At 43.2% G+C, this 17,593-nt stretch overlaps 2 protein-coding genes across 3 annotated transcripts; one reads left to right on the top strand and one right to left on the bottom strand.

Moving 5' to 3' along the window:
• The first annotated feature begins 821 nt into the window (after positions 1–821).
• hsp90ab1 (heat shock protein 90, alpha (cytosolic), class B member 1) lies at positions 822–6,924 on the top strand. Its single transcript, XM_056427993.1, has 12 exons — positions 822–930; positions 2,037–2,180; positions 2,349–2,555; positions 2,746–2,905; positions 3,250–3,383; positions 3,464–3,787; positions 3,881–4,046; positions 4,151–4,341; positions 4,848–4,995; positions 5,154–5,422; positions 5,978–6,311; positions 6,402–6,924. The coding sequence occupies exons 2-12, from the start codon at positions 2,037–2,039 to the stop codon at positions 6,518–6,520; spliced, it is 2,196 nt and encodes a 731-aa protein (XP_056283968.1). The 5' UTR covers positions 822–930; the 3' UTR covers positions 6,521–6,924.
• Positions 6,925–11,692: 4,768 nt separating this feature from the next.
• On the bottom strand, positions 11,693–17,016 carry slc35b2 (solute carrier family 35 member B2). 2 transcript variants are annotated; one of them, XM_056428265.1, is made up of 4 exons: positions 16,636–17,016; positions 14,907–16,144; positions 14,620–14,780; positions 11,693–14,014 (listed from the first exon to the last, which is right to left on the bottom strand). In XM_056428265.1, the coding sequence occupies exons 2-4, from the start codon at positions 15,118–15,120 to the stop codon at positions 13,082–13,084; spliced, it is 1,308 nt and encodes a 435-aa protein (XP_056284240.1). In that variant the 5' UTR covers positions 15,121–16,144; positions 16,636–17,016; the 3' UTR covers positions 11,693–13,081. The 2 variants fall into 2 exon arrangements, with proteins under 2 accessions (XP_056284240.1, XP_056284241.1); XM_056428266.1 differs by having other exon boundaries at positions 14,907–15,094; positions 16,636–17,015.
• Between the last annotated feature and the right edge of the window lie 577 nt (positions 17,017–17,593).

The raw sequence follows: 17,593 nt of genomic DNA, 5'->3' as shown, positions 1-17,593 counted from the left end.
ATTAGCCTTCGGTCTTCAATAACATATTTTACCTTTTAAATTAAAATGTCTTCGGTTTTATTAGCCTTACTTTGCGCTTTCATAATATGTGAGGCATTTTAATGAATGTAGGAATTATCACATAATCGGACCACATAGAGCTGTAATGTATTTATTGTATATCGTCACTCTCAAAGAACGTTAAAGCGGTTGGTTACCATGGTGTTTTTGTTGTAGGTAGCTCTGTGACAGCAGCTGGCCTGCGATGGCTGCGTCTGACAAGCCGTGACGTCACTTTAGGCGGGTTTTTTTCATGGAAAGTGCTAGAAGAAACGAAGCACACCCCTCCTGGTTTAATATATCCCTCCATCAGATTAAAAAGACCCTCACTCTTTGCAGTAAAATAACGATGTACTCGTGATTTTGATTGAATATATATATATATATTAGGTTGGTGCAGCTATTTTTGCCTTGATAGTATGAGACGACAGCTATAAAGACGAGTCCTCACTAAAATGTTGGTATCTTCAGTATTTCGTTTTGGCAGAATCTGCCACACGGTGGCAGCAATGCTGCGCAAAGCACAAGAACCAACTTTCTAAGAAATATTGCAGTATTTTCAAAGATACCTTCCAACTCATTGAAGTTATTACAATTACACAATTGCCTGATTAAATCAATAGTATTCCGTATTTAATACCTCTGTATATATTAATGTCAAAAACTGTTTTGATTTATTCTAATCTAATGGTCGGTTTCGTCTTCTACCCGTAGAATAGTTCTAGTGGTAGATGGTGCACCGCGGATGGATACGGCCGCACACAGACACGATTGGGTATAAAGATTCCGGTCTGTTTAAAGGAAGTTCCTTTCCATTTCCCTGCGTCAGAGAGCAGAAGGGACCGCAGTTTGGTTGCATTTTATGCAAGACAAGTCATCAGAATAAGCAAGGTATGAACACGAGTGTTTTGCTTACAAATGGTACACATTGTGCTTTTTTAATGCTTGATTTGCTCACTCATCACTGAACTGTGGCTGCTTGTAACCACGATGCGAGCGCGTGGTTCACGACGCTAACCGTAGCTAGCGGTCTCGTGGTTTAAGGTTAAAGCGAGCAAACTAACATTGTCTTCGGTCTGTTCACCTTATTGTATAGTCTTTTATTTTCAACCATGTATGAATGCCACATACTGAAGGGACTGTTTGCGATGCTGCGCGGTGACTCGTTATCTAAATACGGCGCTGTGTCGCACTGTTGGGCCTGGTTTTGGTTGCTCTGAGGCAGGTGTGGTGACTATGACATGGATTATTTAACTGAGGACCGTGTTAACAAAAACCCTGTACCATTGGACCTGACTACATATTCGGGTCGTTATTTCACGGCCAAATAGGTTCGCCGCGACTTTAAGTACAGTATTACGGTATTGGTTTCTCGGGTTTAATATCAGGTTTTTTTAACGTTAGTTGTTGGACGTTCAGTCGACTCTAAGTGATTTATACAGAAGTGATATGAGGTGCATCTCATCCATGCCGTAACCTTAAGATGTCTTGAGTCATTGTTGTCTATTTCTCTACGGCTGGTGGGATACGGCTGCTTTATTTGTAACATCACATTGATCGTCACCAAGTGGCTATTAACGGGGTTTAACGTTTTTAGTTGCACGTTAACGTTTAGCGCCGCGTTTCTTAATGTGATACTTCTGTTCGTCTGTAGCCGTCCCTCAACACGTGTTAGCGGAGTCCATTGTCTGTCACTCGACGCCATGTTTGTTAATGGCTGCTTCCTCCGATTTGCAGCAACACTATGGCAGCAGTCCAATTTGACCAAACCGCCATGTTGACATGGTTTAATTAGGATGATGATGATCCGTCTAAAAAAGTCAACATAGTTGGCATAAGCAGACTGGTTCTCACACTAAAATGTCGCCATTTTAGCCCTTTTTTCTCAGTCTGTGGTTGGCTTCGAGTGAGTTTTTCATCCCACTCATCTTGCCATTTGTACCATTTTTAAACTAATGACTTGTTTGCTAAAATAATATTTATTTCCTTTTGTGCAGATGCCTGAAGAAATGCACCAAGAGGAGGAGGCTGAGACCTTCTCCTTCCAGGCAGAGATTGCTCAGCTGATGTCCCTGATCATCAACACCTTCTACTCCAACAAGGAGATCTTCCTTAGGGAGTTGATCTCCAATGCCTCTGATGTAGGTCTACTCAAGCTTGCCATTGTTTTCCTATTGTTACATAATGATTCAGCGTTTTTTTAATGCATGCATTTTGTGAAGGGTATTTAATTATTTATGTGGTGGTATTGATTTTCGTTGGGATAACGCTTCAAATGATACCTAATATCTTGCTGTCTGTTTTTTCAGGCTTTGGACAAAATCCGCTATGAAAGCCTTACTGATCCCACCAAGATGGACAGTGGCAAGGATCTGAAAATTGAGATCATCCCCAACAAAGCTGAGCGCACCCTGACCCTCACCGACACTGGAATTGGAATGACCAAAGCTGATCTGATTAACAACCTGGGTACCATTGCCAAGTCTGGCACCAAGGCCTTCATGGAGGCCCTGCAGGTACGGCATTGGAACATTATTTAATCAACATTTATGCAAATCTTCAAAGGTGCATTGAACAAATGGCTGTAGGCCTCTGATTTTGACAAACATGTCTTTTTTTTTGGTAAAGTTACTTGATCCAAATCCTGGTTCATTTTATTAGATACTTTTTGACAAAATCCTGAAGTTTCACATTTTATCCTTCTAGGCTGGAGCTGACATTTCCATGATTGGTCAGTTTGGTGTGGGTTTCTACTCTTCCTACCTTACTGCCGATAGAGTGGTTGTCATCTCCAAACACAATGATGATGAGCAGTACATCTGGGAGTCCTCTGCTGGAGGTTCCTTCACAGTCAAGGTCGACACCGGTACGTGTCGTGGTTCATTACAAAATCAATGTAATAGAGAAGACAATATGTTACCTTATCTTCTATTTGCACTGACTATTTCTGATTATGCTAGTTTCGACATGCATAATATTGTACCCGGCACATTGTTTGCATCATTCAGCGAGTTGCTGTCACTTAACATGGAACCCTACTTTAACTTAAGAAGTTAAAGATCTTGGAATGGTTTGACTATTTGCTTTTGCCTAGTTCCTTATGTTAATGTAACATTAAGTAATGATGAAAAAGGGTGCTACTACTGTGAATGCAAAGTACTACTTGAACATGCAGCTCTTGTGCTCAAAGCTGTGTGACCCTATTCACAGGCGAGCCCATTGGTCGTGGAACTAGGATCATTCTGTACCTGAAGGATGACCAGATAGAGTACATTGAGGAGAAGAGGATCAAGGAAGTTGTTAAGAAGCACTCTCAGTTCATTGGCTACCCAATCACCCTGTTTGTAAGTATTGCTTTTTACATTTTAGTTTGGTCTAGTTAAAACTGTTGCCATATCGGTGAAGTCTAACTTTTGATTCGCAGGTGGAGAAGGAGCGCGACAAGGAGATCAGTGATGACGAGGAAGAGAAGGAAGAAAAGCCAGAGAAGGAGAAGGAAGACACTGAGAAAGAGGAGGGTGAGGACAAACCAAAGATTGAGGATGTCGGCTCAGATGATGAAGAGGACTCCAAGGACAAGGACAAGAAGAAGAAGAAAAAGAAGATCAAGGAGAAGTACATGGATGAGGAGGAGCTGAACAAGATTAAGCCCATCTGGACCAGGAACCCCGATGACATCACCAACGAGGAGTATGGAGAGTTCTACAAGAGTCTGACCAACGACTGGGAGGATCACCTGGCTGTCAAGGTAAATATTGCAAGGAAAAACGGCGGTTGAATGGTTAATTTGTGGCTGAAATTTTAAAGTCAAACAATGATTTATTAATTTTTTCCTTTACAGCACTTCTCAGTTGAAGGCCAGCTGGAATTCCGAGCTCTTCTCTTTATTCCCCGCCGTGCACCTTTTGACCTCTTTGAGAACAAGAAAAAGAAGAATAACATCAAGCTGTACGTCAGGAGAGTTTTTATCATGGACAATTGTGAAGAACTCATCCCAGAGTACCTGAGTAAGTTGGTTTTCTATTCTACATCGCTTTATGATTGCATGCATCCACATGAAGCTGTTGTGCTAAAGTGGATACGAAGTAAGATGTCTTGCGTTCCTCTCCAGACTTTGTTCGTGGTGTGGTCGACTCCGAGGACCTCCCCTTAAACATCTCCAGAGAAATGCTGCAGCAGAGCAAGATCCTCAAGGTCATTCGCAAGAACATCGTCAAGAAGTGTCTGGAGCTCTTTGCCGAACTGGCTGAAGACACGGAGAACTACAAGAAGTTATACGACGGTTTCTCCAAGAACATCAAGGTATACAAAATGAGCATGTCATGAGCTGCATTGATAAATTCATTTTTTTTGGTAAACTATATTTTGAGAAGTTATTTTCATAATGCTCTGTCTTCAGTGCATCTCTGGACTCAAAAGGTTTTATCTTTAATTTGTACATTTATCTTTACCGTCCCTGAAGCTTTCTGAGATTCTAGTCATAGCTTGTTGGCTATACATCATGCAGGCACAACATAGTTGACTAATAGTTGTAGTATATCACAACCATTTAACTCAAGCTGTTGTGAATCAGTTGATCTAAGGTAGAAGGCTCTTGTGTGTAATATGCTTGGTACTGTGCCGTAGACTAGTTGCTTTAGTAATGTTACATAATTAGTAACTTGTATCGTACTAGCAATGATGTTTGTATTTGAATACCTTGCAACACAAACTATGAGTGAGTAGAATCAAATGTAGCTGAATAATCAATTAATCTTGTTTTTCTATTTTTTTTTCATTGACATGTAATCATGTTTGTTAATCTGTAGCTGGGCATCCACGAAGACTCTCAAAACCGCAAGAAGCTGTCTGAGCTGCTGCGTTACCACAGCTCTCAGTCTGGAGATGACACCACCTCCCTCGCAGAGTACCTGACCCGCCTGAAGGAGAACCAGAAGGCCATCTACTACATTACTGGTGCGTTGGTCTTTTAAAATCTTTTCCTAATGCCAGTCATTTTACTAGCTTAGACAATTTACAGAAATTGCTGCGAACCTGAGTAACCGTTTAGTAGATTACTTGCAAGGCAATGCTATTTAAACCATCAGGATAATGCTAATGCTTGACTTCTTTAGGTGAGAGCAAGGATCAGGTGGCCAACTCTGCCTTCGTTGAGCGCGTCCGTAAGCGTGGCTTTGAGGTTCTGTACATGACTGAGCCCATCGACGAGTACTGCGTCCAGCAGTTGAAGGAGTTCGATGGCAAGAGCCTGGTTTCTGTCACCAAGGAGGGTCTGGAGCTGCCAGAGGATGAGGAGGAGAAGAAGAAGATGGAGGAGGATAAGGCTAAGTTTGAGAACCTCTGCAAGCTCATGAAAGAGATCCTTGACAAGAAAGTAGAGAAGGTCAGTAATCCTAACTAGTTCATATTAACTTTGACCTAAATTTCCCTTCATACGGTAGGATTTAGGTTGCTATGAATTCACAACTACAGTTGCCACTATTTTGTTTGGAAACAGGTGTCCTAACTGGGCCTAACTTATATTATGGTGAGTTTTGTACATCTGCAAGGAGGCTCCTTAAGTATTTTGTGTGTCCCGAATGAGTTTTTGATTGACAAATGTGTTTTTGACTAGTGATGGATTCCAAATGATTGTGGAGATGAAGTCACTTTTCTAGTGCAACTTGTGTGACCTAACATATGCCTGTCTAATTTTTTCCCTTTTGGTTTAACGAATGTGAAACTAGAATTTGACGAGCGCTGAAGTTTAACCACTGTAAATATTATACTTGTCAGAGTGTGGTGTATAAAGTTGTTCTACATTTAAGATGGAATTGGCCATGCTGGTGTGTTGCACATTCATTTCTAACATGACTGTTCTGCATGCTTCATTAACTTTAATTTTAGATTGGCTGAACGTTGTATGTTATAAGTCCTAATGTCTGCCATTTGTCTCCAGGTAACCGTGTCCAACAGACTGGTGTCTTCACCCTGCTGTATTGTGACAAGTACTTACGGTTGGACGGCCAACATGGAGAGGATCATGAAGGCCCAGGCGCTCAGAGATAACTCCACCATGGGCTACATGATGGCCAAGAAACACCTGGAGATCAACCCTGACCACCACATCATGGAGACTCTCCGGCAGAAGTCAGATGCTGACAAGAACGACAAGGCTGTGAAGGACCTCGTCATCCTGCTGTTCGAAACCGCCCTGCTGTCCTCCGGCTTCTCCCTGGACGACCCACAGACCCACTCCAACCGCATCTACAGAATGATCAAACTCGGCCTGGGTAAGGAGATGCAACCAGTCATTATCGGTAATTTTGACTTGCTTATCACATGTATTGATCACTAACTAATAACAATTCTTGTGCCTGTAGGTATCGATGACGACGATGTCCCCACAGAGGAGGCAACGGCTACAGCCATCGCTGATGAGATCCCTCCCCTAGAAGATGACGGTGAAGATGATGCTTCACGCATGGAAGAAGTTGATTAAATGACCCTCCCTCAGATTTCTAACACTTTAGCCTCACTTTTCAATTGTTCATCCTTAAAAACTGCAGTAACTGCAAAAAGTCATTCATGTTGTGTGGTGGACCAGTGTGTTGCTCTTGCGTCCAGATCATTACGCTGCAAGACCTTAAAAGCTGTTTTGGTTTTTGCTGTATAAATTTATGGTGACAACACATCTTAAGTATCCTGTTGCACTGAGTTTTAAATGTTGTGAACATGGGAATGGTACATTCCATTATCAGGTCTGGTGGCGGGGTTGGGGAGGTTCTGCTCATGTGCAACACTGCACGCTGCATGGAGAGACAACTGTATGATTCCTTTGTGTGAGTCCAGGCTTGTCTGTATTCAAAGTCTTGTTTTGCAAAAAATTAAAGATGTAATACCTTATTTTTGATTTGTATTCATGCCTTCGCGCTCTGTTTAGGACTGTTCTTCCAGATGACCACTAGATGGTGGTAATGCTCCATCATTACAAGTTGCACAAAACTTGGGCTAGGGTTTAAATATTTCATATACTGCTGTATCTGGATTATAAATGCTACATTTATGTAATGTATTGGCACCTAAAGATATGCTTATACCAGGTAAAAGTCTTGGACTTTAATACAAACGAAAGCTAGTATAGTATGAATACCTTGTAAAGCTAGTAAACTAGAACACCACAAACCCAATGTGGCCCGTTATGGTCAAGTTGTCTAACCATCTTGTGTGAGATGACAAATACAATCTCCCATGATGCCAAACCTGCCTCGGTGAAATAGTCATCAGTTCTACATGGTCCAAATCACATGTGCTTCAAAGCCCAACATATTCTTGGTTGTATGGGAAATGCTCCTTGAAATAACCGTTAGTGGTTCAAAGGTTTCATAAATTGACAGGTGAATATATTCGGTAACTGAACGATTACAAGAGCAGACACGAACCTGGCCATGCGTCCCCACTGGCTTGATAGGCAGGTTTAACGGAATATATGATTTACATTGCATTATATTTGATGTCACAACTTTGGTATTGCGTAAACCTGTTCTAGTAATGTCACACACAAAAGGAAATTTGATTCAATTCAGTTTATTTTATATAGCCCAATATTACAAATTGGCCTCAGTGCTTTACAATCTGTACACAGACATCCCTGTGCCAGGACCCACATCGGATCAGGAAAAACACCCAAGAAATTGACAAAAAAAAGGGAAGAAACTTTCAGGAGAGCAACAGAGGATCCCTCCAGATGACAGATGCAATAGATGTCATGTGTACAGAAGGAAATGTTACAGAAGAAGGAATATGAATAATTTAATATGTATAGACTCATTTATCAAGCCAGCACTGGGGCTGAATTGGGAAAATCTGGAATAAATGTCGGGGGCAATCTTTCCATGGAACGAACCAAAGAGTTCAATTGTTTTGTTCTTATTTTGTTATATATATGTTTATCTGTTAATAAATGCACTTTATTCAGGATTTTTTTTTTTTACTCTTAACAAAAAAAGGAACATTTGATCATTAGTGTGTGGTTGGCTCTTAAAAGAGCCGTTTTGGATATGCTTGGGCATTACACCGAGTCTTGCCATGGTACAGTTCCTTCAGCAGAGAAGAAGGATGTGAAGGCCTCCCTCACCCTGATGGCCTCTTTCTCTGAGTAGGCAGCAACTCTTCCAACACCTGGCGATGGCTCCAGCTCCCGGTGTCCTGGTGCCGTCCCGGCCGGCTATATTGTAAACGGTGGAGACTCCGTATACACACACAAACACACACACACATACATGTTTTATTTTATTTAGACGTATTAAAAAGTCTTGAATTTAACTTGTTTATTTCTGTAGACACCCTGTGTATGAATAGTTGGTAGTAGTCATGGAGCACGATCCAGACCTCCACAATCCATCAGGCAGATGGAGGTAGAGAGGAGTGGGCGGGGCATCAGCAGGGCCATGGCATCAGACCCAGCCAGGTCCAATGGACCCTATGAGACGTGAAGTCACAATGACTCTGGGGAGGAAGCAGAGTTAGTAATGTGCAATGGAGAGATGAAAATGCATCCATAAGGAGAGAGGAGAGGAGATAGGTGCTCAGTGCATCCTAAAACGTCCCCCAGCAGCCTATGAGCCTATAGCAGGATACCTAGGGGCTGGACCAGGGCAAACCTGATTCAGCCCAAACTATAACCACTGTCATCATCTATGGCCAAACATCTTAACTAGGAAATGTTTGTTCATTAAATGTATTGTAACCACAACAAGGAACGTGGGTGTAGGCTACCACATTGTAAAATACAGCCATAGTAGAGTTTCCAGAAAGTGTGATGCATCTTTAGTTGAGCTCTGGGGGGAAATGTGAAATATGAAGTTTTCCTGGAAGTCATGTTTCATACAAGCTTGAAGGGGCAGCATCAGCTTTTCTTCTCATCTGTAAAACTGAAGCGTTGGTGTCTGTCCCCCCTGAACACAGTGGCTCTCGTCAAAATCATTGTGGGAACTTCAGCCGTGTCATTCAGAATGATGCTGAAAAGTTAACTTGACCACCACCTTAATTTGCTGGATCTACACAATATTTGCATTAGGCAGAAGGTTTGACAAAATATATGTCACCACACACTGGCCCTCAGAGTGCAGATCTCTGCCAGGTGTGTCTGCAACAACCATGTGACCACGCTAGGCAACTACATCTAACTGACCCGCACTCAGCCGTGTGTGTACTGGTGTACCCAAACACACCGCCCATAACAAAGTGAACCAGCTGTACATCCTGGGTAGATGCAGGATGCTGATGTTTGTTTTGAGTCTCTAGTAAGCTCTCGATCTGGTTCAGCTGGTGGACATTTCCTGGTTAAGTTCATCAAGAGTCAGTGTAGGGTTGAGGTTGAAAGGTGCATCTGACCTGCTTTTGTTTCAACAAAAGACTTCCTGTGGGAACATTAAACTCATGTGTGTAAAGCTGTCCTCAACCCACACACACCGAGTTGAGGAGGAGGTTGCTGGTGTTTCAGTGGGCTGCTGTGTAACATCTGTTCTTATGACCTTCTGTCATCTCTTCTCGGTATTGTGTGCATCTTGTCTTGGAGAAATGCTTCAAATATGTCGGCTGGAACACTGCGTGTCCTACTCAGATAGAGTTGTCTCTGACTCTCGGTGTCTCTGTAGCTTCGTGCGTTACTGCTTCCCGGTGATAACTGAGGTTGTAGCGTTTGCGTCACTCAAGATTAGATACAAATGAAAAAAAAATATGGCGCGTGGTATTGCAATGTTTACTGCAACCGCACCATGCTGCAGGCCCGGCTGCATAAGTGGTGTAAAAAGTTGCCATGACATTTACAATGCAAGGTGTCAGAAAAAAAACCACACGATTAATAATCATGATCTAATAACAAATGTGTTGCACACATCGGGCGTAGTAATTTCTTAACACCCATAGTGAGTAGGAAGGAAGAAAGATGAAGAGAAGGAAAACCCGCAGCAATCCACGGAAACGATGTAACCTTTAAGACCAGCGTTAACGCGGTTACACACGGACGTGCTCCACGTGCGTAAAAGAGTGAGTTGTATGAAGGAGTGAGTTGTATGAAGGAGTGATTGAGTTGTATAGGAGTGAGTTGTATAAAGGAGTGATTTGTGGTGGCCTTAAGTTAGCACTTAACCCACATTAAGCACGGATATCACTCCACTCGGCCGCATGAGTGCACGTGTCACTGAAGCTATCATTAGCAGCCGGCTAGTTGTAGCCAAGTAGTTTGACACGTGACCCCCAGAAACCCCGGGTGGGGTTAGTCAACTGGACCGAACAGGTCTCATTGTCTCCAGTGTTTGTGCTAAGCTACGTTAGCTGGCAGTCGGCTCATATTTAGTAGCCTCAGTGTTTTTTTATTAATCTGCGCATCTGTCTTTCACAAAGAAAGCGTGCGAACCAAGAAGCTCAAGTTTCCTTTCTTTTGACAAAGCCGTGAACCCCCCACCGGTCCGCCTGCCCTCTGAGGTGCGAACAGAATACAAATATGCTTTTTGCTAGAACAATCAAATACAATCACTGATACAAGCTACAATAAAAACACGTATCCCTTCAGTCGGCTCAAGAGCCCGGAGTGACTGTCTGTCGGTGTTTGACACCGCAGGTCTCCATCCTCTCTCATCCCCCCTTATCTCGTTCTCCATTTGCGTTATTGACTGGAGACGCTGACGCGACGTTGTGACGCACAACTCAACCCGGGTGGGGCGGAGGACGTTGAGAAATGAGAGGCGCCGGGAAATCTCCCTATCGAGCATCTGTGAGATTGATAAACTCAAGGGGAATTGTTGTTCGTTGGTCAAACGGGAGAGTCTTAAACCTGTTCGCTGATGATGCTCAACGCTCTATCGATGTTTATCTCAGACAGGAGGCCTCTTTACTACTTGGACAACGGCATACATTTATGCAAAACCCAAAATGTTCTCCAACTGAGATTCTAGTTATTGGACAAAAACAAAGAAATAAACTGTGCATATGATTTACGACACCTCAGCACATGAGCCCTCAGGCAAGAGGACATCCGGGTATTATGATCGACTAATTTAGCCTTCCAGAACCATTTAAGGAACATAAGTAGAAAAGCGCTTCTATTATTGAAACTATATTGCCAGGCAGATCAGATATGCAAATAAATGATTTTACTACCAGCAGACTGGACTACTGCAATGCACTGAACTCCCTGAAACTCAGTTCATCATTATAGATCAAAGGTAACTGATTATTACTATTGTGCTGCCATGTTTAGCCACATTAGCATCGGCAGTCTTTCAGTCCATCCCACTTTGGTCCAATCAGAAGTAACTGTTGGATGGATCTGCCATAACATGTTGTACATATAATGAATAATAATAATAATGTATACTTCAATGATCCCACAGTGGAGAAATTCTTCTCTGCATTTGACCCGTCCTTAGTTATTAATTATTGTCGTGTTATTTTTCTAGTTTCTGTATGGCTGTATTTTAAAGTTAACCTGTAAAAACTTGTCTGCCCTCTTATTTCTTTTGTTGACATTATTTATACGTAAACCTAAAGCCCGTCGGGTTGCACTTTGTGTAAAAAGGTTGTTACCGATTACCTGCAAAGCAAACATCGACCATGAGACACACTATGTAGCACAAGCACTGAGGAAGACTACAATCAAACACTCATAATGTTAAGTTAATTTAATATGTTTTATTATTAATCCAGTTACCAGAGGAAATAGAATAATAAAACCAAGGTACCAGTAAGATTGCGCTTCCCTTGTATGCATTCTGTTCGGCAAACTCCCCCCTGGGCCAACCTGATCTTCACATCCTTGACGGCAATGATCATCATCTTCATCACTATCCATTCAATGTTCTTCCAAACATTCACATGTGACGGTGAAAACCCATGAAGCAGTCCTTTTACAAAAGTACACAACAGACAAGTTGGAAATAAACAATGATTAAGAGATATATTTACATGGCTTTTTTTTTGAGCCCAAAGTTAAAATATTAAGTAGAATCTGTGTTGACGGCGTCAGTTTGGCTTAAAATAACGCTGTGCAAAAAGTACCCACAGCAGCATTTGGTTCACTGATGTTGGAGTAAAACTATACAAATTGTAACAAGTCGATATTTATTACGCAAACTCGTGTTTACCACCCTCTAGTACAGATGGTAGCCTCTGGAACATGTTACAGTACCTTAAATTAAACATTAATGTGTGCACCATATTTTCAGGCCATGTTTACAGCTTTACAAGATAAAAATCCCACATGAGGACCCCTGCTCTCCAACATGGAGGACTGAGATAAGCATCTGGCTATTGTAGCTGGAAGATAACTCAACAAATAGAAAGTTTCATCGTTTTGATGGTAAAAGTCTTGTTCAAATATTTGGGATGAAGTGAAAAAAATTACCCGTGTGTAGGATTTAGTGGAATCTAGTGAAGATCAAAATCCAGCTGCCACTTCTGACGTAACAAGAGTGATTAGTTTAATCTGTTCTGGGCTCCTGAAGCAACATGGAGGGCGGTAAGAGGAGAAGTATTTCATCCACTCCCTATATTTATACGAATGGCTCATTCTCAGCAAACAAAAAAATCTTAGTTTTAGATGATTCTAAAACATAATATTGATGATCGGACCAGTAGATCTCCCTAAATCCCACACACGAGTCCTTTTACTCACTAATGTTTGAAAAGTAAGGCCTACATTCTCAATTTTTCATTTGGCTGCACAAGCCACGTAGGGTGGTTTAGGAAAGAATATTCTACTGTTTGAGTGTGAAATTGGTGAAGAGGCAGTTTGCAAAGTTTATGGTCTGGGACTCGTGTATAAGACAATCTTACAGGCACTCAAAACTTCTGTGACTGCTGACTTGACAAATCACATGGACCCCTTGGGGGCATCTTGGTGTAAGTGTCAAAACTTCTAAATCCCTTTCTGTACCATTGCCAAGAAGAATAACAACCAATGGAAAAGAGTAAAAAACAAACCCGATAGATAGACACAAATAGACAAAAAGCACCACAGAAAACGTGGTCTCAGTTCCCAGCCCGGCACGACTCCAGAGTGTTACACCTTCTGTCCGACTGGTGCTGCAGGCCGCCGACCGGCCTTCATGCGGTTCCGTGCATACACTCGTAAGAAAAGTGCCAAGAAGACCACCCCGACACCAAATCCACCAACGATGGTAACGGCGTGACCGTAGAGGAAACAAGAGAGGAGGATGGCGATGGCCTGTCGCAGGGTCATAATGATGGTGAAGACCGCGGCGCCAAACTGGCTAATGGTGTAGAAGATGAAGAGCTGGCCGCACGCCGAGCACACGGACAGCAGCACGGCGTGGAAGGCGAACTCGGAGTGGCGCGACATGAACGCCAGCGAGTCAAAGAACGCACCCTGCTCCAGCAGCGAGCCGACGGTGAAGAGGCAGGAGAACAGATTCACCCCGAACATCATCTGCACGGACGACATCTTGTACTTGAACAGGTTGTCCTGCCAGTTGGAAGTGAAGCTGTCGAAGACGATGTAGCCGATGAGGATGACGACCCCGCTGAAGGTGGTGACGGTGGACGGGTGCTTGCTGGGCGTGCTGGACAGGAGGAACATGCTGACCCCCACTGAGATCAGCACGGCGGTAAAGTACTCCCAGTATTCGTAGCTCTTGTGGGACACGACCTTACCCATGAGCATGACGGGGATGACCTTGGAGGCCTTGGCCAGGAGTTGGGTGGGGAAGCTTATGTACTTGAGGGCCTCATACTGGCACCAGCTGCTCATGATGTTGGAGAGCGAGGCGAAGGAGTACTTGTACATGGGGGCTCCGTGGCGAGGCTGCTTGAAAAGGAGGCACCACAGGCCCGACACGGTCAGAGCCAGGATGCGGTTCATGAAGACCAAGAACTGAGAGTCCTCGAATTTCTCGCCTTCGTCTTCTGGAGTCGTGGCTCCGTAGGAACGCGTCATCACCCTCTCTTGCAGGACTCCCCATGTCAGGTACGATGCCTAGGAATGAGAAAAGTAAGCATTTCAAAAGTGTACTTCAAGTTCTATATTTATCATCAGTAGCACTGAAGTTGACTCTTGACCTTTGAGCTGGGATTACTTTGTAAAATGGAATGCATTGGGCAGTTTACGGAGCAGTGCGTGAACCAGGGGGGCACGCCACTGTACATTAAAAATAGTTTTAAAAAATGTTTTAATCATCTGAATGGAGAATAAAGACCCTTTAACCCTTGCACATGTGGGTTTTGTCACTTTCCTAAAGATTAGTCACATTAGGTCAGGATCGCTTGATGACCAGTATGAAGAGCGACCCATCTTTCAGTCAACATACATGTGTCCATTGTTATTAAACAAATATGGATAAGAACAACTTTAGGATAAGCCTAGTGCTCCATTTCATGGATGGTTAAGTTACAGGCCTGCATCAGTGTCCCCCTCCCTTTATACAAACTACACTTAAGCATCGTTTTAAATAGTGAGTCAGCTGAGAGCAGAGCAAACTGTAAAACAAACATAAAACAACTGTCCCACAGCTGCACAAACCGTAAAACAGCGCATTGGTATTAAAGGGATTAGACCACATTCAACTCTTGAAGGATTCCCACCTGCAGTCCGGCAGCACAAAAGACTAATTTGATGACCTGTCTGACTGACGAGGCTGAATCCCCCTCGTTCCTGGGTGCAATTGGCAAGTCATCCACCAGACCTGTTTTGGCCTCACTGCCAAACACGCAGGCCTTTATGACAGGGAAACAAATCCCACTACCTGGAAGACAACATGTATGGAAAAAAAGGATTGGACTTGATGGTCAAGGCGGTCAGGAAGGAACACATGTGGGTTCTTTATCTGGCATGCAACTCCAAATTAGACATCTGTAACACAAGCCCAAACCTGTTTCTAAGTAATTGGTGCGCTTGAAGTAGCTAATGAGGAAGTATCCCGGGATGATGATGGTGGAGTATCCCAGAATGTTGACAAGGAATCGAAGGGGCCAAACATCGTGCCAGCCTTCCAGCAGTGACGACTCCTCGGCCGCCACGATGGAAGGGATGAGAAGCATCAGCAATGCACGGCAAAACCTACAGGGTAAGACAAGGAGGTACATCAGGCCACATTGTAAACAAACTCAGAGTTATTTAATCTCAGAAAAATATCGTTAAGATGATCAATTAGTTAAATAAAAAAAAATACATGGACAATTATTAAAATACCACAGTTGTACTATACAACATTAATAACTCTAAATAAAGATCTCTGCAGTCCAAAACAGTGCATCTGATATGAAGAACTAACATCAAGCAAGAAAAAACAAAAGGAACTTGTAAAATTCAGTACATTATCAAACTAAGGACTGTAGCTTTCTGAACATGTGATTATTATTCAATATTTACGTTTTGAACACTTTTTCCCCCCTTTAAAAAAACAAAAAAACAACTGAACCATGTTTTCCGGTTGTTTAAAAAAAAAAAGTTTAACCAAGCAAATTCCTTTAAAGTCATTATAACTTTGTCTCTTGCTGTTGCTACAAAACTGATTTGGAGGCAGGCAAACCCGAAGGTGCAGCCCAGGAAAGACATTTTACAATCCAACTATAGAGCGAAGTAGGTCTGTTCGTCCGTCTGTCTATAATCACTTTCCAGCCCAACTCCATTCCAGGGGCTGCAACTCCCTGTACGTACGTATGTAGTACGCAAACAAAGTATGTAATACTACTATTACCATATTTTCTTATTGACAGTCTGGGAGATCACAAAACAACCACAACCTGTTAAACTAGCTGGGAAAAATGAGTTGGGCTGCATTACCAACACCCACATGCAGCTTTAGTGAATCTGCCAACTCAAGCACATCTGTGATGAAACCCGCTTTTTCAACAAAAAAAAAGGTGTGCTCCTTGCTGTCGTGGCACTGAATGTGCATCTGATTCAAAGTGAGGCCGGACCTCCTCCCAGGGGGGCCTGGGTGCCCGACTCAAACAGAGCCTCTTTGTGTGGGACTCTGCCGGGGCCCGGCCAGCCAGTAGTCCAGTGCAGAGACCTGGGCTCTGAACAAGCAACTTATTACATGGAGGAATGCACTGGCCGGGCTGTCACACCACAGGCACACAGAGACAGCTGCCAAACATGGACCTGAGGGGGGAAACAGTGCACGCTTTATGGTTGTCAGATAAAAACTAAACACATTTCCTCTTTTACCAGTCCCGTATCAAGTAGGCCATGTTCATATTAATACCCAACTAGCTGTTGACGGGTGTTGTCTGGATAAACACATTCATAGGATAGGTAAACTCCATTTAAGTTATAAGTATTAAGTGCTCGACACTTTAGTTTCACAGCTATCAAGATATGCGACTCTCTGGGACACCATTTCTCTTGCCGCTTATCAAGTGGTAAAGTCGTCATATTACACATGAAGCTAGCTGCTCCTCGCGTCACAGAATTCGTGTAACATCAAACAAACCGCAAAAGTAATAATGGATAACTAAAATGAACGGTTAGCCCACGGCACTGCCACGCTGACAGTTATCCAAGTCAACAGTCAGCGGCCCATATCCACACCTTAAAATCAAAATGCATTTCGTTTCCAGTTCGCTAACGTTACTATTGGTCTCCAACGTTACCTCCATGATAAAGATGTCATATTCCTCTCGGTGGCCGACACCTCGCGACACACGCCGACGGAATCAGACGTCTCCGCCGAGACGGAGCATGAAGCAGCACGAACCCGGCCGGGAGCGATATTCTGACGATACGGGCTCGTCTTCTTTCGGACCCGCCGCCTTGAGCTCCGATGTCTTCAACTTCTCCTCCTCGATGGCCGATGTGTTGGTTCCGGTTGGCTCGCTCGAGCAGGAAAAGCCCCCTCCTTTTCGCTCACCACCAGAGGAAGCAGGAGATGGAGAGCGGCGGCGCCCCCCGGCGGCCCTGCCCCCTGTCGGTGTGGAGGTGTAACTGCAAGGCAAAGCAGTTTTAACTGTGTCGTAGGCAGAGGCCAGTCAAAATGCTGTGAATGATGCATGAAGAGTTTATGAAATAAATAACAAACACACATGAAAAATCAGAGACATAAAATCTAGTTAGGTAGAGGGAAATAGGTAAGAGTGGGGAACATCATGTATGTTTTGGTTCAGTCTAAGCCAAAGAGAATGTTTTTAACCTGGCGCTGCTGCCTCCCTGTGCTCATCGGTTAAGCAATAAAGTAAAAGGTCAAACTCCAGGAACACTTGCCTGAGGGACCAACATAACAGGTCCACACCACACATTTTGAAGTAGCTTAAGTTGTGCCAGAAGCTGTACCCAGCAATAAGTTAAGGAGTTAAAATGATCAGTAAAATTAACATATTAAGCCAAAGCGAAGAGAAGTGATACGCATATGAACACAGCAGAATAAAAGTGTCTATTCTGCTAAATGAGTATCATTACTTTGGATACTCGGCAGAAAATATAATGTACTTAACCCTTGTGTTGCCTTAGGGTCATTTTGACCCGAATCAATATTACACCCTCCCCCCGCCTTTGGGTCATTTTGACCCGATTCAATGTTTCACCCTCCTGTTACCTTTATATTTACTAACATAT

This window comes from Pseudoliparis swirei, chromosome 12 (genome assembly GCF_029220125.1).
Source record: "Pseudoliparis swirei isolate HS2019 ecotype Mariana Trench chromosome 12, NWPU_hadal_v1, whole genome shotgun sequence".
In the NCBI taxonomy this organism is placed as follows: domain Eukaryota; kingdom Metazoa; phylum Chordata; class Actinopteri; order Perciformes; family Liparidae; genus Pseudoliparis; species Pseudoliparis swirei.
The sequence above is the reverse complement of the archived record's forward strand: the minus strand, read 5'-3'. Positions and strand labels throughout refer to the sequence as shown.

Bases quoted from the DNA above. Each gene is read 5' to 3' on its own strand.
- hsp90ab1 (XM_056427993.1), top strand. From the start codon at position 2,037: ATGCCTGAAGAAATGCACCAAGAGGAGGAGGCTGAGACCTTCTCCTTC. The intron at 4,342-4,847 runs GTATACAAAATG...GTTAATCTGTAG, and splicing joins GTTTCTCCAAGAACATCAAG to CTGGGCATCCACGAAGACTC. The intron at 5,423-5,977 runs GTCAGTAATCCT...ATTTGTCTCCAG, and splicing joins TTGACAAGAAAGTAGAGAAG to GTAACCGTGTCCAACAGACT.
- slc35b2 (XM_056428265.1), bottom strand. From the start codon at position 15,120: ATGTACCTCCTTGTCTTACCCTGTAGGTTTTGCCGTGCATTGCTGATG. The intron at 14,781-14,906 runs GTTTGGGCTTGT...GTTGTCTTCCAG, and splicing joins CACCAATTACTTAGAAACAG to GTAGTGGGATTTGTTTCCCT. The intron at 14,015-14,619 runs GTGGGAATCCTT...TCTCATTCCTAG, and splicing joins TTTGTGCTGCCGGACTGCAG to GCATCGTACCTGACATGGGG.